Source organism: Eutrema salsugineum, unplaced genomic scaffold (genome assembly GCF_000478725.1).
Source record: "Eutrema salsugineum unplaced genomic scaffold, Eutsalg1_0 scaffold_1, whole genome shotgun sequence".
Classification (NCBI taxonomy): Eukaryota; Viridiplantae; Streptophyta; class Magnoliopsida; order Brassicales; family Brassicaceae; genus Eutrema; species Eutrema salsugineum.
The window spans coordinates 3,628,120-3,652,172 of NW_006256909.1; the positions used below are offsets into that span (position 1 = coordinate 3,628,120).

The window sequence follows — 24,053 nt, forward strand, 5'->3', positions numbered from 1 at the left end:
TTCCTGTATTCTCCTCTCTCTCTGTATTGATAAAAAGTTTGCTTATTGGGTTTTGCTCGTACTGCTTGCGTTTTTGTACTTTGGATCAAATCTAGTTGACATGTGAAATTGTAACACTAGATTGAACCCATTTTAACTTCATCTTGCAATGTTCTGATCTCAGTAATCTCATCTGATACTGAAACTAGGTAATTTACCGGACAATGTCGGAATTTGTGTTGAAAGTATTATATTTGACATTGACTATTTACAAGGTTGAAGGAAGTGAGTGTTAGTGATTTGGGATTTTTCCCAAAAGTCAGGTGATGGCTTTTTGGTCAAGCAAATTTTTCAAATTTGGAATTGAACAAAGAAAAATAAGTTCAAAATGGAACTGCAAACTGGAAAGCTTTGTCAGCTAGAACGAAACAAGTTTCAAACTTACAACATAAACAATAAAGATTCAGAAATTAAAAAACAGAGACACAAATTCGTCACAGCTCCAGAAGACAAATCCTCCTAACTCGAATACTAAAAGAAAACCTAAAGCGATAACGAAGTGATAAAAGACCAAACACAAAGAGAGTGGGACTGAAATCTAAAAGAGACGTCACATAATCCTACCTCATAAATACTCTCCTACTGCATTGAGTTGTTGCGTACAGCTCTTCTTACAGTTTTATTTGGCCCGTCCTTTGCCTCGACCTCCTCGGCCTCTCCCTCTACCTCGGCCTCTTCCTCTTCTCGTGTATGCCAAGACCTTGGTAGTACCCGGGCTGCTACTTGCTGAGTTTGAGTTAGGCAGAGATTGGTCTCCTGGGAGCCACTCTTCTTCATGCGTGCTTGAACTGTTATGTGAGGCGCTTGAGTCGCTGTTATTGTTTTCGTTATCAATCACACCATCTGAGCCATTCCCTACTGTGAGATCATCACCAAGAGTTTCAGCTATAGGTTGAGAAGCCTCGGTTTCATCTGGCGGTTTGGGTTTTGGCTGACCTTCCATAGCCACTGGTGAACTGAAAAATGAAGGCTTTGCTTAGTAGGACGTAATGTCATCTTATGTCAAACCAACCCTGAAAAAGGAGCCCCTATTTCGAAAAGAGCAGTTTTTCACCTAGGCAATGAAGATGGGAAACCGTTAGAAGTAGGAGATGCTGCGCCTATTTGATCAGCTTCTTTTGATGTTTCAAAAACATCTTTCGGGATACAAAAGTTCCCAGTTGGATCCAAAGTTGCCCCAAGAGCCAAGACAGCTGCATTCATAAAAGAGCAACTAAATAAAGAAAGCTCAACTAAACATCATCCAAAACCAAGGTGTTTGAAAATCCAAAGTGTTACCATTTGTGGTGCCTCCAATAGTTGAGCTAGGTTGGATAAAGTCGCCATCTGGATCATTGGAGTCATCTAGACCTTTTCCACTGTCAAAAACAGTTGAGAAACTTGAGAAGATGGATATACTGAAAAAATGATCTGTCCAGAAGAAACGAGGTACAATCTACGTTGATAAAATATGCACAGTAAAAAAACCTTTGAGGAGCGGTATTTGTATCTTTCGATAGCTTGACTCCTTCTGTGGAGATAAATGTCTTGTCCAAACCAGCTCCACCTTAGCACAAAACGTTAAATCTATGAGACAGACTATATGAAATCGAAGATGAGAGAGTGAATACAAAGAATGAATGAAGGGAGAAACTAACGAGATCTAGGGTTTAAAACTCCTGTTTCTTCAACGGCTTGATTCGCTTCTGTAGTCTTCAATCAAGAAAAGCACACAAGTGAAAAAATAAAAGATTAAACCTGCATGTTCCATCTTGTTACTGAGAAACAAAAACGTAATGTACCTTATTTTGTTCAGAGGTAGGTATGGTTGAATTTGGTAGAACCCCGCTTTGCTCATTCCGCACAGCTAAAGAACAGAAACAAAAAGAGTTACTACATGTAACCAGAACTGAAACTTTCAGCTTCATCACATGTGAATAGAGAAAAAAAAAAAAACCTTGGACACCTCCATCAACATTCAAAGATGCATCTAAAACATAGGGGCTGTTTTTAATTTCGAACGAGGCTACACTACTGGGTGATACACTCTTAAGCATTTCCTCTGTTGCTTTAGCTCTGACTTTGCGAATTTCATCTTGAATATTCCATGACGGATTAGAACGGGATCTCCTTTTCAGCTGCATTTTGATACCAAAAGTCAGAATGCATATGCATAACTTCGAGAGAGCCATTAACAAAACTCTAAGTATGCAACTTTCTTTTGGAAAACTGGAAGTAGCATCACACAAATGACAAATGCCTCGTGATTAACTAACATGAACAAAAAGAAAACAACTTCAGAAAACTGGAAGTAGCATCACACAAATGCCTCGTGACTATAAGAAAAGTATGCTCTGCATAATATATTGGAAAACTTTCTTCTGTACCTTGGAAGAGGATAAGTTTCCAGCACTATAAGGAAATGGTGTCCCTTCTTTAAAAAATGGCATCCCTCCTGGTGATGGTGACCGAAACTCTGAATTGTTCACAGCCGGAGATCCCCATGGCAGACGAGCACGCATATATGACTTGGCCACGTCCACAGGTGATCCAGCACCATCTTCAGTTGCCTGGAGTTTGAAAATAATGGCTGAGATGGAGATCGTTGTCTAAAGCACATTGGAGAAGAAACTATAAATGGGGAATACTGGTGACGAAAAACTATCAGAAGCTGAAAAAATTCTTGCGAGCATATGGTCTTCGCCCTCTCTCCAAAAAAAAAAAACAACTCTCTGGGCATTTCAGAACTAATTCCCATAGACGGTCATACTCGAAATCATTAAAAAGTTACTTTCGCAAGATGTGTCTACGTTGCTAGTCAGATGGAAAAGCATTGAACAACAAATCACACATAGGATTTTAGACAAACAGAAGATATACCGTTGTATACTAGAAAGCAATGACTCAGAGCACAGAGACGAGATATTTCAACAACTACATACCTGCCGAAACATCCAAGAGTTAAGAAAGCAAAGTTTCCAGAACTTACTTTAGACTTTGAATTCGATGCTGATTTCTTCTCCTCCAACCATCTCTTTGCTTCCATGACAGCTTTATTAGACATTTCACCCACATTCACTTCTAAAATAAAAGGAGAAGATGTTATCACATAGACTTAATCCAGTCTGCTTGCACAGTCTACCATCAGTTACATACCACTTGTCAAGCCATTGTCACAATGCCTCCCCTCAATAGAAGCGGGGACACTGGAATGATCTACAACCCTCGCCTTGATGATATCTATTAATCTATCGCCCTCTTCCCTGAAACAACATACGCATCAATAACTTAGCAAGGTCATTAAAGAAATATCACAGATATATTTTCAAGTAAGAGATGTCTACGTCTAAAAGTGCGAAATACCTTGCAAATGTTTCTTGCATGAGAAGCTGCTCAATAACACGCTTAGAACTGAGTCTTTGGATGGTTGATTGCTGGGCATTCACAAGTTCCTATTAACACAAGCACACATCATATTCACTCCAGATAAACTAAAATCAGGTTTCCATTGTAAAATACAATGTTGAAAAATGTCAGCTTTCTAACTTTACTTGTACAAAACCAAAACACACTAAAAAAGCTCGTAACGGTGAACAGGTAGACTCAGTATAAAACAATCGAAAAATTCAATCTAGAATCTTTAGCAACACCAACCACTACACCAATAAAGCTGAATCAATTCTGTGAACAATGAACCTGAAGATCACAGGAACCAAGCTTAAAACATGGCATAGCATATCACCAAAACGAGTAAGGTGGTTAGTACCTCTACCATTGTTTCATCTTCAGTAAAATCGGTAATGTTCTTCTCAACATCCTCATCACCATCAATATCTGAAAACAAGGAGCAGAACATATAAAATCTACTTTGAAAGACAAAAAATGAAGATGCAAAGCTGGCCGGTTTTCTCTACATTATATGAAGAAAAAAACGAGGATAACGAGTCGAACCTAAATGAATCCGTCCATGAAAAAAAAAATAGAGCTTGAGAATTACTAAAAAGTTTAAAGCTTTAGAAGTAGTAACTAAGAGAAATAGAGTATGCAGTAGTTCACCAATGATTCATTGCAATTAAGTGCCACATTAAAGGAACGAGAATAAATCAAATTCACATTTGAAATGAAAAAAACGGTAGATTTCAGATTCGACTTAACAATAACTCAAATCTTTAAACTAAACTTGCTAAACCCAAATAAATTCTATAAGCAACACATACCTGAAGATGAATCCTCGCCTTCCGAAGAAGATGAGGACGACTCAGAGAAGACGACGGAAGAAATAAATTTTCCGGCGCCGGAGGCAATTACGCTGGCAGGCTTGTAAACGAGCCTGGAGATCCAACTAGGGTTTTGCTGAGGAGGAGGATCCCGGGATCTTGGAGCGGGGCGGTCATAGGGCGTCCTGACGACGGCGGTCCGGCGTGGCCGAACAATCTTGCCTCCGGGTCGAGGCTGACGTGGCCCGGCGTAACGGGAGACGGAATCCATGGGAGAAGAGAGGAGGCCGAGAGTTCGTTGAAAGGAAAAATAATCAAAGTGTTAAAGGGAATTAAGGAATTTCTCGTTTATTTGTCGTCTTCTTGTTCTCCTCCCTCTCTCTCTCTTTCTTTTTTTTCTTTTTTATTTTTGAGTGAAGGGTTAGTTTCCTAAATTACAGGGCTACGGTTAAAATTTGTTTCCCTAATAAAATTAGGCAAAGAGAAAAGAAAGAACAGAAAAAAAGGTTGTAAGATTATATTAGTAAGATTATATAAGAAATGTAATAAATCTTTATAAGAACACGATAAACTAAATACTCCTATCACATTTCTATTTTTGCCAATTCTAAAATATTCATAGAATATATGTTATAAATTATCACTAACTTGTTATTTATGAACTTGGTATGTCCTTTGGAATTAAACAAGTTCAATTGTTGTTGGATGGATAAGAATCTAGGCAGGAAAAAAAAAAAGAATCTAGGCATTATTAGAATGAGAATTTTTCTTCCACTTTGCTTTAGCATCGCCGCATAGGCTACAATTGTTTTCCAACAAATCACCAAATTTGTGTTAACAAATTATTGATACAAAAAATACAAAGGTCAAGAAAATAAACAAATTAAGACATAAAAAAACCATTATACAATTTTTTAAGAAACAAATTATATGTTAATCGCTTTATATTAGTGGATGTGAGCGTTAGCAACAGATATAAGTTGGGTTGAATTTAAGGAAAACATATCAGTTATTTGTTGTTCTTCCGATGTATCTGACCCGATTTAAAGTTATTGAAGTAATAATAAATATTTTTTCCTAATCAATCAGAATATAGATCTAAAGAATGAGAGACCCATTGACAATGTGTTTTGTCTAGTTGTTAAAACTCTTTGATCTTCAAAACTGTTTGAATAAGTCTCCAAACACTGTCTCGTACTGCCATATTAGTGTCCGTTTCAACTATGATAAAATTGTTGATAGAATTGATTTGTGATGAACATGAGTTTAGTTTTATTGGTGATTTGATTGAAAATTGTTAATGGATATGAAAATATTTCATTTTAATGTTCTATTTTCGCATAATTTTTTTGTTATAAGTTAGTCATAATGAAAATTTCAGAATCAAATGATGGATGCTCCAAGAGATTTGATGCATATATTGTAAGCGGAGACTATCCACACAATTTCTCTTTTGAATTGCAGTTATTATAATTTTTTTGATATAAATTCTGTTTCTAGTGATTTATGATTACTATAAACATTGTTAATTGAGACTTTTCAAAGATATATCAAATTTTTTCTTGGCAACAAAAAGGTGAAGGTTTGACATTTTTTATTTTCATTTTTATTAGGTATTAATCTATTTGTGACTTATTGTGCATTGGTCAATATTCATTTGCAAATCTCTGCTTTTGTCTTCAATTTAGTTATGCAACTTTGGTAATGGTAGAACAAACAAGCAAACCTTTGGATTCTCCTCTTTCAATGTTATGCTCTATGCCTTATACTAAGATGAGTTTGTTTAGGTGTTTGGTGTTAATCTAATATCTAAACAAAATTATATAAGAAATGTACTAAATCTTCATAAAAATATGAAAAATACCCCTATCACATTTCTTTTTTCGCCAATTATAAAATATTCATAGAATATATCTTATCAGTTATCACTAATTTGTTTATGAACTTGGTATGTTCTATGGAATTAAACATGTTCTTTGTTGGATGGATAAGAATCTATGCAGAACTAGACTGAAAATTTCTCTTCTACTTTGATTTGGCATCGCCACATAGGCTACAATTGTTTGCCAACAAATCATCAAATTTGTTTGACATGATTATAAAAAAATACAAAGGTCAAGAAAATAAACAAATTAAGACATAAAAAAAAAACATGATACAATTTAGTAAGAAACACACTCTATGTCAATCGCTTTATCTTAATGGATTTGAGCTTTAGCAAAATGGGTAACGGATACGAGTCGGGTCGAATTTAGGGAAAACGGGTCAATCATTTACAGCTAGATGTAGTCGATACTGGTCCGACCCGATTTAAATTTTTTGGAAGTAATAATAAAGGTAAGACGTCGGAAGAAATAACATAGATTATAATATAGTTGTCGTCGATTTTTGGTGAGGGGGAATCGCAGCCGTCGGATAACACGCGGCTGATCTGAGGCCCTTTTAAGACTAAACACAATTGATTTCGGGTGGGTTTTCCCTCTTTCACCGATCCTCCATCTACGAGCCGTCTCAAGAACAATCGTTATCGTGATCGAGAGATGCCTGGTTTAACATGTAACGCGTGTAACATGGAGTTCGACGACGAAGCAGAGCGAAAGCTTCATTACAAGTCCGATTGGCACCGCTACAATCTCAAGCGCAAGGTTGGTCGATTTGAAATCGAATTATTTGCTTGCCTAGGATGAGATCAAAGTATCTGAGAGAAACAAAACTTTTCCATCGAAATTGAGAATTGTTTTCAAGGTTGTAGAAATTGAGAGTCTCTCGAGTTAATATGATCTTGTTGCCCTGAAATTTTCTGAATACGTTGAAACTGTTAGGTGGCTGGGGTTCCTGGAGTTACAGAAGAGCTGTTTGAGGCTAGACAATCTGCTCTTGCTCAGGAGAACGGTAAATCAGATGAAGCACCTATGCTTTATAGTTGCGGAATCTGTGGTAAAGGTTACAGGAGCTCCAAGGCTCATGAGCAGCATCTTAAGTCGCGGAGCCACGTTGTGAGGGTTTCACAGGGGACAACAACCAACGGAGAGGAGGATAAAGCCATCATTAGGCCACTTCCTCCTCGCCGTAAAGGTTCGTTTGATGAAGAAAGTGAAGATGAATGGGTGGAGGCTGATTCAGACGACGAATTGGCTGCTCAAGAAGCCTCGGATTCTTTGTCCAAGTTGAATGTAAATGAGTCAGGATCTGCTGAAGAAGATATGGATGAAGATGATGCAGACAAGTATGAGCTGGACCCAACCTGCTGTTTGATGTGTGACAAAAAACATAACAACTTAGAGACCTGTATGGTTCACATGCATAAGCATCATGGTTTCTTTATTCCCGACGTTGAGTATCTCAAGGATCCAGAAGGGCTTCTCACTTACCTCGGTCTTAAGGTTCGAGCTCATCAGTTTTAGCATTCAGTGTTCATTGTTGTAACGCTTTGGATTTTTCACAGCTATGTACTTATTCACGGGTCGTACATTCAGGTCAAGAGAGACTTCATGTGTCTGTACTGCAATGAGCTGTGCCGTCCATTCAGCAGCTTAGAAGCTGTAAGGAAGCACATGGAAGCAAAGAGTCATTGCAAATTGCATTATGGTGATGGTGATGACGATGAAGATGCTGAACTAGAAGAGTTCTATGACTACAGCAGCAGGTTTCAAGTTTCTCTTAATCCCGCAGTTATTCTTGTTCTCACCTCTATATTCCTTTTTTTTTATACCAAATCTTAATGCATTTTCCTTTGGAATATATATAGCTATGTTGATGAAGCTGGAGACCAGATAGTTGTGTCTGGTGAAACAGACAACGCTGTAGAACTCGTTGGTGGTTCTGAGCTTGTGATCACCGAGAGATCCGAGAACACAACTACGTCTAGGACTCTTGGGTCACGTGAGTTCATGCGTTATTACAGACAGAAGCCGCGCCCAACTTCTCAAAACAGCAACCAGATTATTGCCTCTTTATCTTCAAGGTTTGTCTCCAAACCCATTAATCCTTCAAACCTAAAATCATCAACTTAATCTTAACTAATGCTATTTCCACAAATTGGTAAATTCTCAGGTACAAGAGCCTGGGTCTGAAGACGGTGCCGTCGAAAGAGGACACAGTGAAGATGAAAGTGCTCAAGGAGATGAACAAGAGAGGCGAGACAATGCGTACCAAGATCGCAATGAAGAGTAATGTCATAAGAAACTTGCCTAATAATGTCCCATACTAGTTTCTGAGCTTGTGCCACTTAGTGTTGGATTATCTGATGATTCCATTTACTTTTGTAACAATCGTGAGCTTTAAGCAATATATTCAATTTACATGTTCACTGATAAAAACAAAGCAAAAAAACATTAGTAGTCATAAAGAGGAAATCACGGAAAAAAAAGAAAAGCAAATTTCCTTTTTCTCGAGTAAATAAATCCTAATATGTCTGGAAGAGGGAAACAAAACGTATATATAAGATACATGCTGGATATCGCTTGTTAATCAAAGCGTGAGAGATTTGACGATGTTCCATTACGGCATCGAAGTGGCACCGCATAATAAAAGGAGGAAGGAGGAGGAGGAGGAGGCATCTCCGTCGTCGTTGCTACAATCGTTGCCAAGTGCGATTGTTCGACTCACAAGTGGCACCACGTGACATCCATGAGAGTGGCTCGTACTTCCCCGGCGGCTCGCGTGCTAGACGGGAAGATTTACGTGTTGGGAGGCTGCAGGGACCGCAAGGAGGATTTCTCCGAGTGGGGAGAGGTATTTGACACAAAGACGCAAACTTGGGAAGCCCTCCCAAATTATAAGCCAACGCTTGAGGAGGATCCGGATTCACTACCTATAATGAGTATGATACACGACAGTGTGGTGATAGATGACAAGGTTCACGTGGTGGATTCATGTAATACAAGCTTCTACTACTTGCCGAGGCAAGGTAAATGGGGAAGAGGGAATCTGGATTCAGAGCCTACGTTTAAAAGGGATTGGTGTGTGATAGATAAGTTGATATTCAGTTGTGGTTTCAACGGTCATATATATATATATATTGGTGTGAGCCTGAGGAGTTGGAATCATCGGTGTGATGAAGCGGGGATGGATTGGAAAAGGGTGAGGGGTTTGCAGAGTTTCCAGGAGAGGCTTCATCGTTCAAGAGTGGCTCACTTTAGAGGGGAGATTGCATCATTAAGTTGGGCATGCCACAAGATCAAGTACAATATCAGCCTAAACCTTGAAGAGTTTCTTCCCGGAGCCAGATTGACCAACTTTGGTCACAATCTTGTCGTCTTCTGGGACGTGCACGTGGTTGTTGGTGGTCGTGGTCACAAGAGCTCGGAGATTTGGTGTGCCGAGATTTCCTTGGAAAGGCAAAGCGGAGGCCAGGTTTGGGGCAACGTTGAGTGGTCCGATGTTATCCTCACAGTTGATCCTAGCTCTAAGGTCGTGTATTCTCTCTCTGTTATCTCATTCAACAGGTTACGATATCCAAAAAGCAATTTTTTTTGTTCGTTTATGTCTTTGTACAAGGTTGTGACTGCGAGTAAATGTCACAAGACAAACCTAAAAGAAAATTTATGTTGAAAAAAACAAGAAAAAGAAGAGAAATGTCCAAAACCAAGAACACTGGCTACGAATAAGCTGGTCTGCTGCTTGCTTCATTTGCTTCGCTTCAATGTCCAGCTGGGAACTCTATGGATGCTACAGAGCTGTCATCAGAGTTGGAATTATCATAGCTAGAGCGACGACTCCCTCTCCTGCTCTCACTCATTCTTGCTCTTCTTCGATTCCTCGCATTTCTTATATTGTCAAACATTTGATACAGAATACAAGATGTCCACCAGCTTCTTTCATTGCTAGGAACATCCTCAAACTCATCTCCTGTGTCATCATCTCCATACTCGATCACATAGTCCCCTAACACCACTCCTCTTGGAACCTCTGAGTGAATTGTGCTCAACACGTCTATAATCTCAGACGACTGCTGAAAATTTTCCCAGTCAAGCTTCCTTGCTGGATCAATCTTCGAGGGACGTGAATCTGGATGCTCTGACTGAGCGTGTTTGCGAAGCTCACTGTAAGTACCCATAAACCTGCACCGTTCTTCCTCACAGCAACGTTTCTTCTCATCAAGACGAACACGAGCTTCTTCCACAACGACCCAACCAGTGACTTCCCCTCTACACAGTGGACACACGGGTTTGCAACTCTCTTCTAAAACCTTTGACCGAGGCTCATCAGGAGGAGCTGGAGCTGGAGGAGGTGACTCTGTTCCACAGGCGCTTATGAAGCGATCCAAACAGTTTGAGTGAAGGTGATCTGTGTTGCAGACAAACGCTCTGCATCCATTTCCGTAAGATGAACACTGGAGAAGCACGCCATTGTGTGGAGAATCTAAGCAAATGGGACAAACTAAATCATCCCAGTTGATCGTTAGCTGAAACTCTTGGCTGCTAAATGTCTTTGCTTGAAGCCGCTTCTCACAAACATGTTCAAGCGCCATTAATAAGATTATGCAAAATGAAAATAGCTTATTCCAGATTTATCGGGAACTCAAAGAGACTCAGTGAAAACCCTTCTACGTCGTCATTTTCTCCGGATGCTGTTCCTATTGATGTAGCTGCAATATGCATGTAAACGAGACTTGCTAAGCAATCACAATCTCAAGACGATAGAAATAATAAACGAATTAAGAATGCAAAGACGATTCGATGGAGACTCATAGAACCTAAACCAAATTCAGATTCGTTGGAAACTATTCAGTCGCTACAAACTTAAAAGAGACGGTCAGAAATGAGAAGTGGATTCAAAATCAAACGATTCAGAAACCGATCATCGGACACCAATACTTGAATCCAAAACTATAAGCAGAACCCAACGCAAAATTAGAAAACGGATCCAAAGCAACAGAGACGAAGCGAATTGGTAATCAGTATAAGCAAACAAAATCGAAGAAAAGAGAAAGAAGAAGCGAAATTTTGAGGAAGAGGATCGAATCGAAAAGTCGAGGAAGAAGCTGACCTTGAGATTGGCAGTTTCTAAGGAGTGGATTTGGGGTTTCTTGTGGGGATAGTGTTTCGCAGTTGGTAGGGAAAGAAGCCTTTTTCTCTCTCTCTCATCTCCATACCATTTTTACCTTTTCAATACATCATCATTATGATTTTAATCATATATTTAAATGAAGGTTGCTTTGATTAATTTTTATATTATTTTGCGACGACTTTCACAATTTTCAATGGGATTAATAATAATATTTTATACTTTAGGTTCTAAATAAATAAGAAAAGGTTCTAAATCTTTGATTTTCAAATCTTATTTATGTCTATAAATCATGATCTTATTTTTTATTTGTTAATTAGTATCTGAGTAACCCATACTTTAACCATAATTTTAAATCACTGAGACATTGACTGAGTAACAAAAATTAGGATCAAATTTACAAAGCAATGCATAAATCAACAAAGTCTTCTTGATATTTACTTATTCATGAAAATCATACAACAAAATAGTTAACGTATGAGTTATGACATAGCTTTGACCAACTTAAAAATCATAATTATGAATTTTTTATTTATTTTAGGTTCATTTGAAGTTTTGGATTGGAATTGGATCGAAGTTTAAGCACAACTTTCTTTACAACTCCGTTAAAACTGAACTTATGACAGTTCCATAAGGGCCAAAGTATGTATGTATTTTTTGTATCTTATAAATAGCAAATCCCCAAAAAAAAAGTTAAAAAAATGCTAAATGATCGCAAAGCTTAATTGGACCATTCTACCGTGTTGGGCCTGGTATAGCTAGTTGAGCTTTGTAAACAAAGAATGAACAAGTTCCAAAATACTTAGAACCAAAAGCTCTTCCCATGGAGCTTGGTTGTGAAAATGCCAACTGAGATTTCTCCAAAACGCACCCATTGCTGAAGGTTTTCCTGCGTTTCACACAAACATTGAAAAATGATGGAACATTTACAATGGGAATGGTTTCAGGTGGGTTTTGCCAAGAGTTTCTTTACCTCGTCGTATCGAGTAACCGTGTAGCTAAGCCTTTTCTTCTGTTGGAAGGTGAGACCCAGATTGCTCTAATTCCACAAACAGCTGGTTTAGCTTCTTCTTCACATACAATTGCTCCATTATCTACTCTTTCTTCTGATTCTCGACATCTTTTCGATACTTCTCTCTGCAACACAATGTTTCCAAACTGAATGGACGTTGAAGGCGAGGAGCTCTCTTTCTTTAACTGTCTTTCATCACCATGAGGAGCTATGAGCTTGAATGCTTCCTTAATTGGTTCCGCAACTAAACATCCGGAGATCCTCTGAGAGGAAATGAATAAGTAAACCTACACATAACATGATAGTTCGAAGAAAGTAACTAGAGGCTCCAAAAACTATAATAAACCATTGGCTTATAACCATGTTTCTTGTGAATGATGACAGGAAAAGAATTCAAAGAAACTCATTTTTTCTTACAATCTACGTTCTTGATTTGATTTTCAGTGCTAAATCATAGACATGGAAGAAAATCACAATAAGTCAAGGTTTTCCTCCTTTAATTTGGCCAAAAGTAAAGCATGTATTGCCAACAAGTTTTGTATCAGATCTCAGGTGGCTCAATTTTGTACTAAATAACCATGTATGAGCTACAAAATTGATCCGGAAATGTCTCTTAAGACGTGAATAGACAATAGAGAGAGATTCATACCTTACAATGTTGGTGAAGAATCCAATCCTCACCTAGCTCAACCTCCATCATTTTCACAACCTCTTGCACCTGCAGATACAAAAGAATACCCAGTTAATACCTCTAAACGAAGAACCGTAAGCAGCGCAACTTGAATGGTGAATAAAACAAATGAACCTTGTTTCTGTGTGCAGGAGAATCATTATCCAGTACCATAACGATGCGGTTCTTGTTGAAAGAAGATGATGTGAACGCTCTCTCGTTCTGCCAACCCTGAGAACAATTAAAAAAAAAACCAGACACTTTACCAAACAATCAAGGAACGTATAATATCTTGAGAATATAAGGTACCTTAAAAGGGATTCCATGCATATAGTTCTTGTGAAAACTTTGGTGGTTCTTCTCATCTGATTCATCTCCAGGAGCATACGTAGCTCCACACTCTGCGCAATGTCTGAGAAGAAAATCGGATTGGCCCAACTCTAAGTGGAATTGGGTATAATTGCGCTTCTTGTTGAGGTTTTTAGATGCAGAAGAAGATCCTTTCCTCAGTGGCTTCCCGATGCATTCCTTAAGCACTTCACTTCTGGAACACCCAAAGCGTGATCATAAATTATGTCAATTCAAGATATTACAAAAGTAAGAAAAACACATTACGCATAAACAGAAGGGTTTCCAAACGAAAACCCAGAGGCAAATGTCCGAAAGATGAATTCTAATCTCTTGCCTTGACAAAACACACAAATTAGGAGTTTCCCAATTGATCATAACTGAGAAATTTTCGATTTTTTCATGGAAGCCCTAGACCCTTAAGCTGAAGAAGACAAAGGAAAATTCGAAGAACTCTAAAGAGAAGCAAATCCCGAAAGATGATCCATATACCTATCGACTATCCCAGATCGACGCTCGTAAGTATTGACGATGACGTTTCGATTATTCTCCCAGACGGCTAAACCATCGTCCGTGTCTGATGATACTGAGGCGGCGATAGGGGACGAAGAAGAAGAAGAGGGCTTGAAGAAAGAATTGATTTTTGCTTGCATAGCTTAGCTTAGAGAGTCGAAAAATGTTCTTAGATTTGTTTTCCCCTTTCTCTTCTCCTACGATTTTGGCGCCACGGGAAAGATTTTCTTTTTTTCGATAAATAAATTTTGCCGCCACGGGAATAACAAGAAATTGACATTTGGATAATTGGGTCATTAGTGGGCCATTTAGAATTTAATTTGAAGGTTTAGTCCCAGTTGTGAATAATGAGCACAATTTAGATCCCTCCTATGAAGTGAAAAAAATACGGCATGCGAGGCCAAGACACAACAACAGCTCTTTCGAGTCCACATAGTAAGTGTTGTGTGAAGACTACAGGTTTGATTTGATGACGTCGATTAATAAACGTTAGTGTATATATATCCAACTACATTAGACAACGTCAAAGACTAAAAGAGTAACAAGTGAAGTTTGTGCTCTTGTATATAATTACATGTATGTGTGTATGTATTAAGTTACTACTTGTAACATGTATTCACCGAAGATTAAACTGTATTAATCTACGTTTTTTTACCCATCTACTCCCTGACAAATTACCTCTTTCCTCTTCAAAAGAGCCACACAAAAAAAGGTGCGAACCCGATTCTTCATCTGTCGGATAGAACTGAGTTGCTCCATGACAGCACGAAATCCCGGAAAACATTCGGTAAATCTGCATTCAAAAGGAACGAGATTTTCAGAATCATACAAAACTACTTTGTTATGTGCTAAATCAATGGCCAAACATTACCATGTTTACAGGATCATAAGTAAGAAAGTCGATGGGAATATCCTACCTTGCACGACTTGCATAGCGAGTGTGGGAATATCTACTTCTTCTTCAACCAGTTTGTATACATCCACAAGCTGAAAGAACAAAATTAGAGTTACTGTTTTAGCTTTAGAGGTCCAAGTGTCTATATCGTGCTGCAGATACAAAATGTGGTGAAGTTTTATAATGTAAGAACCTCTTCTACATGAAGCTTCGAGTCCTCTGTGAGTGCAAGAATAAGTTTCCTGCGAATGCCTTCATCAAGCAGGAAAAGACGAGCTCCGTCCTTAATGGTATCTGTCAAGTCAAGCTTACTCTCCCTGAAAATACCATGCGTAGAACATGAGTTAAGAATTTAATCTTCACTGAGTGACCGATTGAGATTTTGGAACAATGCTTATATAAAATTTTGGTTACTTACACACGCTTAACTCGTATAGCAGGGTTGCTACTCATTTGGCCAACGTTTTCCTTTGCAAGTGATATGAGGTTTTCTAGCCTTTTCCATTGGAACACTCCATCTTTAAATAGAACCTAAAACGGCGGTGGCAACAAGAGCTCTGATTTCAGGGATAGCAATTTGACATTCCATTTATGAGAGATGACATTAGAATTATCAATTAACCTGTATCAAGCGTTCCCGAAGTGCAGGATCTGGATCCGTTAGAAGGCGCTTTGCTACATATGGATAAGCAACCTAGACAAAAACAAAAAAAAGCCAGCTTTTAGTGTGGGAAGGGAAATGTCAGTGAACATATCGCTAGTATCTGCTCACTTCAGGATTAATGTGTGCTAACCCTATGTTTGAAGAGAGGAATCAAAATGTAACTTCACCTCGAGAAATTTGAAATCAGGCTTCAGCGTGAAACATATACCCTCCTGTGTAAGCAGAGAACGAATAACAAGAGAGAACCGCTCCGGAATACGGATGGGAAAGTCGTACACAAGCTTGTTGAATTGGCCTGCAAGAAAAACATGAGACTCAGATGTGCTTGGAAATCAATTTATCTTGTATGGAAATCGCATGAAACAGTACATACCTGTAACACTTCGGAAATTGAAATCTGCAAGTCCTTTCCCCGCAGAATTCTGCCAGATGGCTTCTAAAGCTGGGACGATAGGAGAAACATCAGTACCCTTGGCCAAGAATCCAAGCCTAGTGAAATCATTGGCCATCTCTCCATAGTCCTCATTAACGGCATGGACAACAGCATCAATCAAAATTTGCTTGTTTTGCTGAGAAAGAAAGGATTTAGTTAGACTATGAGTGACAAAGTCTATAAATACAGATGTGAGAATCACTACAGGAAAGAGACATATGTTCGTATATTACGGTTCCTAGATACCTTAGAAGCATTAAACGCAAATTACCTGACTCAGTACAGCAACATTCCCAAAATCGACATAAGCAATACGCCCATCATGCATTGCAAAGATATTTCCAGGATGAGGATCTCCATGAAACAATCCAAATTCTAACAGCTGCCTTAGAGCAGCACTCACGCCAACAGTCAAGAATCCATTTAAATCAATTCCCGCATCCTTGATGGCCTGAGTACAATTAGTAAGAGTCAGTACTCAAGATGTATTTTATTTTTTACTTTTAAGGAGGGTATAAAGAAATTTGTTTTGGGTTGGACCCTATTTGAAAGTCATACCTGTGGGTCAGTGCACCGAATACCATCAATCCACTCCATTACCAGAACCCTCGGACCACAAAGATTCTTGTATACTCCAGGAATTTTGACAGTGGGGTCATCTTTGAAGTTCTCCAGAAAGTCTTCAATGTTCCTGGCTTCCTGTAGGCAAGAACTTAAGGTTAACCGGGATTATATAAAGACTTATTATTTCTGCGCATTGAAAAAAAAAAGCATAAAGTCAAACTAAAAGTTGAATGAGATACCAAGGTGTAGTCAAGCTCCTCCAAAAGTTTTTCTCCAAATTCATCAACTATAAGCTCTGCGTTGCAACCCAGTTTCTGTATACTGAAGCCATTTAAGAATGAGGCAAGAGTTCGGAAAAGAAAGAGATCCCGGTAAATTATGGGCTCTATCTGTGGTCTCTGCACCTGTATATTATACATAATAATATTGTCAAACCCAAACTTTAGAACGAGTCCAGTTTGATAATCCCATACGAAATATCACGATTTTCAAAGAATAGTTCGAAGAACCTTGATGGCAACATCCTCTCCAGTGGCACGTAGAGTAGCTCGATAAACTTGGCCCAAGCTTGCAGCTGCTATCGTTTGTGAAGAAATCTTGCTAAACAGGGCCTCAAGAGGTTGGCCTAACTCTTCCTCAATGATTTGGAAAGCAACCTAGAAAGTCCTCCACATCTTAGCTTCATCACACGAAGGCACATGATAACAAGAAAAAAATCTTGCTCAACAATTTCCCCAAAAAGATAAGATTTTTACCTCGTTAGGGAACGGAGGAACATCATCTTGAAGTATGCAAAGCTCGTTCATGTAGTCTTCACGGATGATATCAGGTCTATTTGCCAGAACCTGCCCCCCACATGTAATAGATATTAGAGAAGATAACTCCGAGAACCCCGGTTAAATGCCATTATAAACAAATACATAGCAAAAACCATAGATCCACATACCTGGCCAGCTTTGATAAATGAAGGCCCCAAGTTGCACAAAAGGTTCCTAAGCTGCCTAGCACGGAACGGAACGACTTCCTCGTCCCTTCCAACCAAAAAATCATACATTAAGGTAGACCAATACAACCCCAGACTCCAGACAATCTCCACACCCCTCGAAGCAAGAGAGACGACTGATCCTCTTGATTCCAGCACTTTACTCCTCACCTGAGGAACAAAAAAAAAACACCAGTAAATTCCAATTTCAAACAATCTACAAGAAAAATCGTGAAAGTAAATTTAGCTGGGCATAATCTAGCTAGATTTCCTTTGATTCATCGCCAAACAAAAGAGAAATCAGTGAAATTTCATATGAATACAAACATGTCGATTCGGTTAAGAAGACACTACCAAAGCAAATCCAATAAAGATGAACAATTTTAACCAAGCTCAAAAATCAACAAAACGCGTAAAATTGAGCTAAAGAAACAAATTTCAGAGGCAATCATACAGTCTCCGGGGAATACTTTCGGAATGGCACGCAAACGCCTCGCTCGATATCCAGCTGCTCCAGCGCCGTGCTCGATTTCCCTACTCGCACACTTGTCATCACCGCCGCGTCTTTAGAATTCTTTCTAGGGGAAACATCCGTCGCCCTCGCCGTAACGGAAAAGTTAGAAGTCCGTACAGCCGAGAACGTCCTGCCCCGCCGTGAAGGAGCATCTCTCCGATCAAAAACAGCACGGTTTCTCCTCCGAGGGCTCTGATTTAGGGAGAATTTAGGATTTATCAAGCTATTCCAGTGGATTGACTCCATTGGATCAGCAGCGAAGCGATTTCCGGAGAAGAAGAAGAAGAAGAAGGAACAGTGGATACGTAACTGTTGGTGGAGAAAATGAACATAAAACTATTGCCGGAAATGGAATAATCGACTGCCAACCACAAAAGATAATTATTTTGGCTTTTATTTTTATTTCCCATAAACTAGAACTTTATTACCTTCACGTTTCAAAAAGCCCACAACAAATGGAATTTCTCGCAAAATGACCCCAAAACTTTTTATTTTGTTATCTTGTAGTTTGTACATTTTCTAAGATAGATATGCTGGTCAAGAAATATATGGGGCGCAGTTGTAATATATTCTAATTCACATACACTTTTTTTGTGGACGACATTCTATTCAATAACGGATAAGTACAGAAAATCTAGAAATACGATAATGATATAATGGGAGATTGGGAGTTAAGGTAGTGATAATATTTGGCGACGGCGTCTAGAAAGAAGCTGCGAAGGAGAAAGTGTTGTGCCATGTATGGCCACGAAAGATGCGACGTTTTGGCAACTAACGGCACATCTTTATATAAAAAAAAAAAAAAAAAAAAGCTAACAACACGTTCGTATTGTATGATACGAATCAATGGATTATCTCTAATTAATGATAGAAGTTGCCCAAAAAAAAAATATTAAAATTTCTCGATAACAACCAATGAAAAATATTAGTAATATTTTTTTTGTTTCGATTTCAAAATATTTAGTAATGTTTATATGACTTGAGGTTCGTATATATTCCATTTGTTATAGCATCCCACTACAAAGTGTGGCATCTAAATTAGGCCATTTCCTCCAATAGCCTAAAAGTACGGTCCCAGGAATCTCTCAGTCAATAACTATACTTTGCTTCCATTCATATATGAGTTCTTCTAAATGGCTATAAATAAAAATTTTAAATCATTTCCTTATCACTGCAAACTTAATTAAACTCAAACATGTAAAACAATTTTCGTTTGTATTTGGTATTTGGTATTTTGCGTTTGAAATTTATAAAAAGCACAAACATTAAACTTTCTTTCTCATGCATTAAATAGCAAACCTGTTAACAACAACAAAATATTGTAAAAATGATGTAGAAATAGTCATATTGTGTTGCAGATGATCACAAAAATGACTTTCATGTACATCTGTTTTGTTATGTCTTTCTAATTTCTTCCACTGTTCTGCTTCCGTCTCGGAATGTATTACGGTTTTTTTATCTGATTTTTTTTAGGTTCACCAGTGACTTGATCCATAGTTTCCAAACATAATCGTTACCATGTTTGAAAAAAAAAAATGTTACGTTATCCAAAATACATAAGATGCTTTAATTTATCATGAGGATATTAGAAGTTAATTTGTATCACAAACATTTAGCGTACGTCTTGTGTAGGAAAATGTTATTTTTGTCTGGAGGAGTCGAGAATTTCTCTAATTTCTTTGTTGAACTCTTAACCCTTGCGAGCTCGATGACACGATCTCTATCGGTTAAGACTAGAAGGACCACTAGCTCTATTATGAGCATGATCATCGATTATAGCTCAAGTCTTAATCACGTCTTTATTAGTAATGCATTTATTTTGTCTTGATTAATTTTAAATGATGAAGACAGCTCAGAGAGATGTGTTCAAAGAGACTATATTGTTTGGTTAATATATCCATTTAAAATTGTAAGGACGAATGATATCCATCTTTTCATATGTTTTCGATATTATTTTAAAGTTTAAACTTCGCTTTAAGATTCATAATTTATATTATATGTATACAATATCAATTTATCATGATTACCATTTATATAGGCCATGGTACATATTTATCCACACAAACACAAAATGGTATTCCAAAAACTAGACATAGAAACCCGATGTTGATTAGTATAACAAATTAGCTAAGTTTGGCTTTTTTGTACCAACTAGAATAAAAGATCAAGTTTTTTTTTGGTCCAAAATAAAAAGATCAAGTATTTTCACATATACAAATTTGTTTGTAATACAATTAATGCCGCCTTGCAAAACCAAAAGAAATCAAAGTCAATTTGTTTGATAATCATAGTATTGAAAAGACAGTTTCGGTTGTAAGAAAACCTTGTACGATCATTTCAATTGGGTTGATGTTGTCAAGAGATTTGGGATTAAATCTGTAAACTCATATACACAAATAGCGATTATGGACAATAATCCGATTGCTGAAAAATTCTTTAGCAAGAACCTACCTATCCGATGAGAAATCAAGCGGTCCAGCATCTTAGGCCCATAATACCAAAATTATTCAAACGAAACGATTATCAGGTACCGAATATAACAGTGTACAGAAGCAAAGGATATGTGCGAATTTATTTTGGGAGAAGAAAGAAAGTTTTGTTCGACATCGATAAGGAAGTGACAAAGTGGGGAAATGGGCATTGGGGAATCGACACGTGCCCAGATTCCATGTAAAGTCTACATATCACGTGCACCCATCATACTAATCTGTGACAAAGTGGGTAAATGGGCAATGGGGAACCGACACCTGTAGAAAAGTATGAGATGTCACGTGCGCCCATCATTTATATCCATTGTCTTCCCAAACTCTTGGGGGCCCTTCTCTAATTGGACATCTTTTGACTTTCCTTCTTTAGATTTTGTCGTACTTGCGATTTATCATTGTGTTTATTTATTTCAGCATGGCTGTGCATTTATAAACAGTCCTCAAAATCACTTCACTTTACCGATCAGTCCAGAATGGTTTAAAAACCAAAATCTGTTTTCATGAAATAGGATGTATATATCCCTTATAAATGCAAAATTAATTTTGATAAAAAAACAGCAATTAAGCTATATATATTAGATATCAATTTCTTGACAAGAAAATTTTGTCTTAAGTATATCTGATTTGTTTAGTTATATATTCCACGCATCATTTTATTCAAACATGCTACCAAATCAAACACCTCGCATCATATGACATTCAACTTTGATAAAGTTCATTGAAATCACAAAATGATACGAGTTATTAAAATGGCTATAATTACTTGCAGACCACCCGAAATTGACCAACACAAAAACACACCGAGGAAATAAAACAAACCAAGAACAAACTCCCAACAGCAAATAATAGAAGCAAAAAAAAGAAGCAAAAACCTGCAAATATATACATGATATATAGATATATCAGCGAGGATGATTAATATTATGTGGAAGACCGGCTACTACATGTCTCGGACATGGAAGACGTTAGGGTTCTTGACGACGATATCATACATATGAATAGAGTTAAACTTGGAGAAGTCACGAGGGAGAGAGATGAGATCAATCGATGTTTTCTTGTGGAATTGGAGGAAATGATCAGCGTTGTCTCCATTGTAGTACCTCTCCCATCCAAGACCCTTTAAGATCCTCTCAAGTGATCCGTAGGAAGAGACAACTTCGCTGGTCGGAAGATGGACAAGAATCTTCCTCCTCATTCTCTGTTGCTGGCTACCACCGGAGGATGAAGAGTCCGACGAATCGGACTGGTTGTAAGGATTCTCCACCAGCCTCATCACTCCGTTCTTGTTGAACACCCACACACCAGACATTGTGATGATAGTATGTTGTTTACGAACTAGGGTTTTTTAAGGTTTTTTTGTGATTTTGTGCGTGTGTGGATTTGTTTTGTAGGATTGCTCTTCACAATGAGCTTGTTAATTTTGGTGAGGAGAAGGAAGCCGTGTACAGGGCTATATATATATATATACGGTACTTTAGTGGCTCATATAAGGATTTTTTATGATTTTGTTAAAAGATAAATTTATGATTCTATATATATAAATATTAAATGTAGAATTCCAGAATTCTCGAAAGGGACGAATCTTATCTATCAAACTTCCACCCAGTTATTAATCATATTTGGACACAAAAGAATAACTCAAATTCCATAAACTCAAAGCTATTGTTTGTTTTTTTAAACATTTATCAAATCAAAGCTATTGTTCTTATTCGAACTAGACGTAAATCAATAGTATTTGAGCTTATTAAATTGATTGCCATCATTGCAACGTAATAAATGCCGTATCTTTTTTTTTTCTATGGCCATCTCTTAATAATTAATTGAAAGAATGTTATATTTAATTTCGATATGAAGAAGAAACTAAAAAACAATTTACAAAAATAAAATAAAATACCAAAATAAATAAAAAAATAAAAAAATCAAATTATAATATGAGAAAATTATTGAATTTGCGTGTTAGAATATTAGAAAATAATGGGTCCACATACCAGGGATGCGGAATTAGTTTTCATCTTGGAATCTCCTTTTTTCATATCTATATTTTTGTGTGCGTGATTAATTTTATTTTATTTTCTTTATGTCGAAGAATCTTTGGTATGATTTCACAATTTATAGATTCCTGTCGTAATGTTAATTAATATGTATAATTATATACGCAAGACTTATTATAGTTTGCATGAGCTCAACTTCACGTCTTCATGTAACATCGGTTGATTAAGATCCAACTTATTGTTACGTAGCCAAAAGGTAATGGAACTTGCAATATCCTTATAAATTATTAGAGAATTATACAAATTAAAATATGACATAAACTTAATTTTTAATCCAAATAAAAAATATTATTTTTAGGTTATTATCCATGCGCATGGCGTAAGAATGCCACCTAATAGTTTTAAATTTTGGGACAAAAGTTGTCTTTAAAATTGCTTCTGTTATAATTGAAGTATTTCTGATTCCCTTTTTTTGTAAAATAAAAACGCTCCTAAATTCTATTATTGTACTTTAAGAAGAAAAATATCTATTTTTGTTCTGTAGACATGTAACATACGGTGTCACGTGAATTATTATTATGAAATGGTCCTTACTCCTTACTTGATCCTTTAGTCAAGATTATTAATTAAGGTCATGGCTTGCCTTTTTGAGTTTTTTCCCCTATTTTATACTTTTACTTGTAATATCATATTTTACATGAAAGTAAAGAACAAAAGATGGGAAATAATTTAGTATATATATATATATATGTATATTAGACTATATTTTAACTACAAAACATTCTGTTTCACAAATAATGTTGTTTTAGATATTTTTTTTTGTTTACAAAAATAATATCGTCTACATTTCCATAATTCCATTATGACTTCTTACATTCAATTCATGTTTTAAACTTTCTTTTAAGATGATAAATATTGCATTCAGATTTTATTACATTTAATTAGTGGTATATTAAATAGGAAAATATCTGTAAGCTTTAGGAGAGTTTCTTAATTTGTATGAAATAAGAAAATGACACTCTTTACAAAATATGAAATACCAATTATTATTGTATATATATGCTTGTGATGTATGGAATCATGAACATAATCTATTGTCGATCCAATGTTTTCGAATATCTTATCTATGTTTTGAACTGCATCTGAGTTTATATTTTACGTTGTAATATGGTAGAAAATGATTTTTTTTTTGTGATAGATTATTAGAGAACTTGGATAAGGGTACTATAGCTTAACCATCAAAAGATTTGAAAAGTCCTGAAAGTAATTTATTTTCCCCTATATATCCTTTAGTCCTCGCTTGCATATGCAATGTGATAATGACTAGCTTCAACATCATCATATTCTATTTTTAGAGGGGGTCTAGTATATAGAAAGAATTCGTAATAATGCAATATTCTATACTATTTTCATTTTTATAAATGAATTTGTGAAAAGATGGACAAAAGGTACACACAAAGGATAACTGAAAGAGAAAAGAGAGACATTGATTGGGAAATAAGGGAAGTGGGAGCGAAGGCCCTCGTGGGAGATGATGCGTAGCCACACTCAGTCACTCCTCATTCTCTTCCAAACGCAACACACAACACAATCCACAAAATTTTACTCCTTTTTATTTGTTCCTCTTTCTATTCTGTTTTAGGTCCATCCTAAGGTGACATCTATATATTTATTATATACTACATGACATTGCCCTCGTGCAATTTGTAATCTATTTATAACATTATTTCAAATATTT

General features: G+C 37.0%; 7 protein-coding genes across 11 annotated transcripts; 2 read left to right on the forward strand and 5 right to left on the reverse strand.

The window, feature by feature from the left end:
- Positions 1 to 357: 357 nt before the first annotated feature.
- LOC18030525 (protein KAKU4) lies at positions 358 to 4,549 on the reverse strand. Of its 3 annotated transcripts, none has more exons than XM_024149765.1 (13): positions 4,236 to 4,549; positions 3,791 to 3,852; positions 3,382 to 3,470; positions 3,175 to 3,281; positions 3,008 to 3,099; positions 2,406 to 2,588; positions 1,976 to 2,156; positions 1,821 to 1,885; positions 1,677 to 1,731; positions 1,507 to 1,585; positions 1,318 to 1,397; positions 1,094 to 1,232; positions 358 to 995 (listed from the first exon to the last, which is right to left on the reverse strand). In XM_024149765.1, the coding sequence occupies exons 1-13, from the start codon at positions 4,504 to 4,506 to the stop codon at positions 659 to 661; spliced, it is 1,740 nt and encodes a 579-aa protein (XP_024005533.1). In that variant the 5' UTR covers positions 4,507 to 4,549; the 3' UTR covers positions 358 to 658. The 3 variants fall into 3 exon arrangements, with proteins under 3 accessions (XP_024005533.1, XP_006412592.1, XP_006412593.1); XM_006412529.2 differs by having other exon boundaries at positions 3,008 to 3,096; positions 3,785 to 3,852; XM_006412530.2 differs by having other exon boundaries at positions 3,785 to 3,852.
- A 2,055-nt stretch (positions 4,550 to 6,604) lies between these two features.
- LOC18030526 (cytoplasmic 60S subunit biogenesis factor REI1 homolog 1) lies at positions 6,605 to 8,535 on the forward strand. The gene is made up of 5 exons (XM_006412531.2): positions 6,605 to 6,880; positions 7,058 to 7,618; positions 7,712 to 7,881; positions 7,984 to 8,199; positions 8,289 to 8,535. The coding sequence occupies exons 1-5, from the start codon at positions 6,776 to 6,778 to the stop codon at positions 8,443 to 8,445; spliced, it is 1,209 nt and encodes a 402-aa protein (XP_006412594.1). The 5' UTR covers positions 6,605 to 6,775; the 3' UTR covers positions 8,446 to 8,535.
- Positions 8,536 to 8,645: 110 nt separating this feature from the next.
- LOC18030527 (putative F-box/kelch-repeat protein At3g24610) lies at positions 8,646 to 9,741 on the forward strand. Its single transcript, XM_006412532.2, has 3 exons — positions 8,646 to 8,669; positions 8,769 to 9,682; positions 9,735 to 9,741. The coding sequence occupies exons 1-3, from the start codon at positions 8,646 to 8,648 to the stop codon at positions 9,739 to 9,741; spliced, it is 945 nt and encodes a 314-aa protein (XP_006412595.2).
- LOC18030528 lies at positions 9,695 to 11,349 on the reverse strand. 2 transcript variants are annotated; one of them, XM_006412533.2, is made up of 2 exons: positions 11,226 to 11,349; positions 9,695 to 10,824 (listed from the first exon to the last, which is right to left on the reverse strand). In XM_006412533.2, the coding sequence occupies exon 2, from the start codon at positions 10,705 to 10,707 to the stop codon at positions 9,877 to 9,879; it is 831 nt and encodes a 276-aa protein (XP_006412596.1). In that variant the 5' UTR covers positions 10,708 to 10,824; positions 11,226 to 11,349; the 3' UTR covers positions 9,695 to 9,876. The 2 variants fall into 2 exon arrangements, with proteins under 2 accessions (XP_006412596.1, XP_024005695.1); XM_024149927.1 differs by lacking the exon at positions 11,226 to 11,349 and adding an exon at positions 10,933 to 11,215.
- A 629-nt stretch (positions 11,350 to 11,978) lies between these two features.
- LOC18030529 (protein CHROMOSOME TRANSMISSION FIDELITY 7) lies at positions 11,979 to 13,926 on the reverse strand. Its single transcript, XM_006412534.1, has 6 exons — positions 13,766 to 13,926; positions 13,235 to 13,469; positions 13,061 to 13,156; positions 12,905 to 12,973; positions 12,217 to 12,542; positions 11,979 to 12,132 (listed from the first exon to the last, which is right to left on the reverse strand). Exons 1-6 carry the CDS (start codon positions 13,924 to 13,926, stop codon positions 11,979 to 11,981), a joined length of 1,041 nt encoding a protein of 346 aa, XP_006412597.1.
- Positions 13,927 to 14,231: 305 nt separating this feature from the next.
- LOC18030530 (protein ACTIVITY OF BC1 COMPLEX KINASE 1, chloroplastic) lies at positions 14,232 to 18,209 on the reverse strand. 2 transcript variants are annotated; one of them, XM_006412535.2, is made up of 14 exons: positions 17,779 to 18,209; positions 17,289 to 17,495; positions 17,098 to 17,187; positions 16,852 to 16,998; positions 16,582 to 16,746; positions 16,337 to 16,477; positions 16,050 to 16,229; positions 15,719 to 15,914; positions 15,513 to 15,640; positions 15,304 to 15,375; positions 15,100 to 15,212; positions 14,875 to 14,998; positions 14,704 to 14,773; positions 14,232 to 14,579 (listed from the first exon to the last, which is right to left on the reverse strand). In XM_006412535.2, the coding sequence occupies exons 1-14, from the start codon at positions 18,082 to 18,084 to the stop codon at positions 14,515 to 14,517; spliced, it is 2,004 nt and encodes a 667-aa protein (XP_006412598.1). In that variant the 5' UTR covers positions 18,085 to 18,209; the 3' UTR covers positions 14,232 to 14,514. The 2 variants fall into 2 exon arrangements, with proteins under 2 accessions (XP_006412598.1, XP_024005058.1); XM_024149290.1 differs by having other exon boundaries at positions 17,795 to 18,104.
- Positions 18,210 to 21,125: 2,916 nt separating this feature from the next.
- LOC18030531 (flowering-promoting factor 1-like protein 1) lies at positions 21,126 to 21,745 on the reverse strand. The gene has a single exon (XM_006412536.2). It carries the CDS (start codon positions 21,631 to 21,633, stop codon positions 21,265 to 21,267), a length of 369 nt encoding a protein of 122 aa, XP_006412599.2. The 5' UTR covers positions 21,634 to 21,745; the 3' UTR covers positions 21,126 to 21,264.
- Positions 21,746 to 24,053: the final 2,308 nt, after the last annotated feature.

Excerpts from the sequence above, each read along its gene's own strand:
- LOC18030531 (XM_006412536.2), bottom strand. The coding sequence starts at position 21,633 with ATGTCTGGTGTGTGGGTGTTCAACAAGAACGGAGTGATGAGGCTGGTG.
- LOC18030529 (XM_006412534.1), bottom strand. The coding sequence starts at position 13,926 with ATGCAAGCAAAAATCAATTCTTTCTTCAAGCCCTCTTCTTCTTCTTCG. Across the intron at positions 13,157-13,234 it reads TGCATGGAATCCCTTTTAAG|GGTTGGCAGAACGAGAGAGC; the intron begins GTACCTTATATT and ends AATTGTTCTCAG. Across the intron at positions 12,543-12,904 it reads TTCTTCACCAACATTGTAAG|GTTTACTTATTCATTTCCTC; the intron begins GTATGAATCTCT and ends TGTTATGTGTAG.
- LOC18030530 (XM_006412535.2), bottom strand. The coding sequence starts at position 18,084 with ATGGAGTCAATCCACTGGAATAGCTTGATAAATCCTAAATTCTCCCTA. Across the intron at positions 17,188-17,288 it reads CATTTATCAAAGCTGGCCAG|GTTCTGGCAAATAGACCTGA; the intron begins GTATGTGGATCT and ends TGTGGGGGGCAG. Across the intron at positions 14,774-14,874 it reads CGAAGCTTCATGTAGAAGAG|CTTGTGGATGTATACAAACT; the intron begins GTTCTTACATTA and ends TTGTTCTTTCAG.
- LOC18030526 (XM_006412531.2), top strand. The coding sequence starts at position 6,776 with ATGCCTGGTTTAACATGTAACGCGTGTAACATGGAGTTCGACGACGAA. Across the intron at positions 6,881-7,057 it reads GCTACAATCTCAAGCGCAAG|GTGGCTGGGGTTCCTGGAGT; the intron begins GTTGGTCGATTT and ends TGAAACTGTTAG. Across the intron at positions 7,619-7,711 it reads TCACTTACCTCGGTCTTAAG|GTCAAGAGAGACTTCATGTG; the intron begins GTTCGAGCTCAT and ends TCGTACATTCAG.
- LOC18030525 (XM_006412530.2), bottom strand. The coding sequence starts at position 4,506 with ATGGATTCCGTCTCCCGTTACGCCGGGCCACGTCAGCCTCGACCCGGA. Across the intron at positions 3,853-4,235 it reads AGGCGAGGATTCATCTTCAG|ATATTGATGGTGATGAGGAT; the intron begins GTATGTGTTGCT and ends CCTTGTTTTCAG. Across the intron at positions 2,589-3,007 it reads CATCGAATTCAAAGTCTAAA|GCAACTGAAGATGGTGCTGG; the intron begins GTAAGTTCTGGA and ends TTCAAACTCCAG.
- LOC18030527 (XM_006412532.2), top strand. The coding sequence starts at position 8,646 with ATGTCTGGAAGAGGGAAACAAAAC. Across the intron at positions 8,670-8,768 it reads CTGGAAGAGGGAAACAAAAC|GAGGAAGGAGGAGGAGGAGG; the intron begins GTATATATAAGA and ends GCATAATAAAAG.
- LOC18030528 (XM_006412533.2), bottom strand. The coding sequence starts at position 10,707 with ATGGCGCTTGAACATGTTTGTGAGAAGCGGCTTCAAGCAAAGACATTT.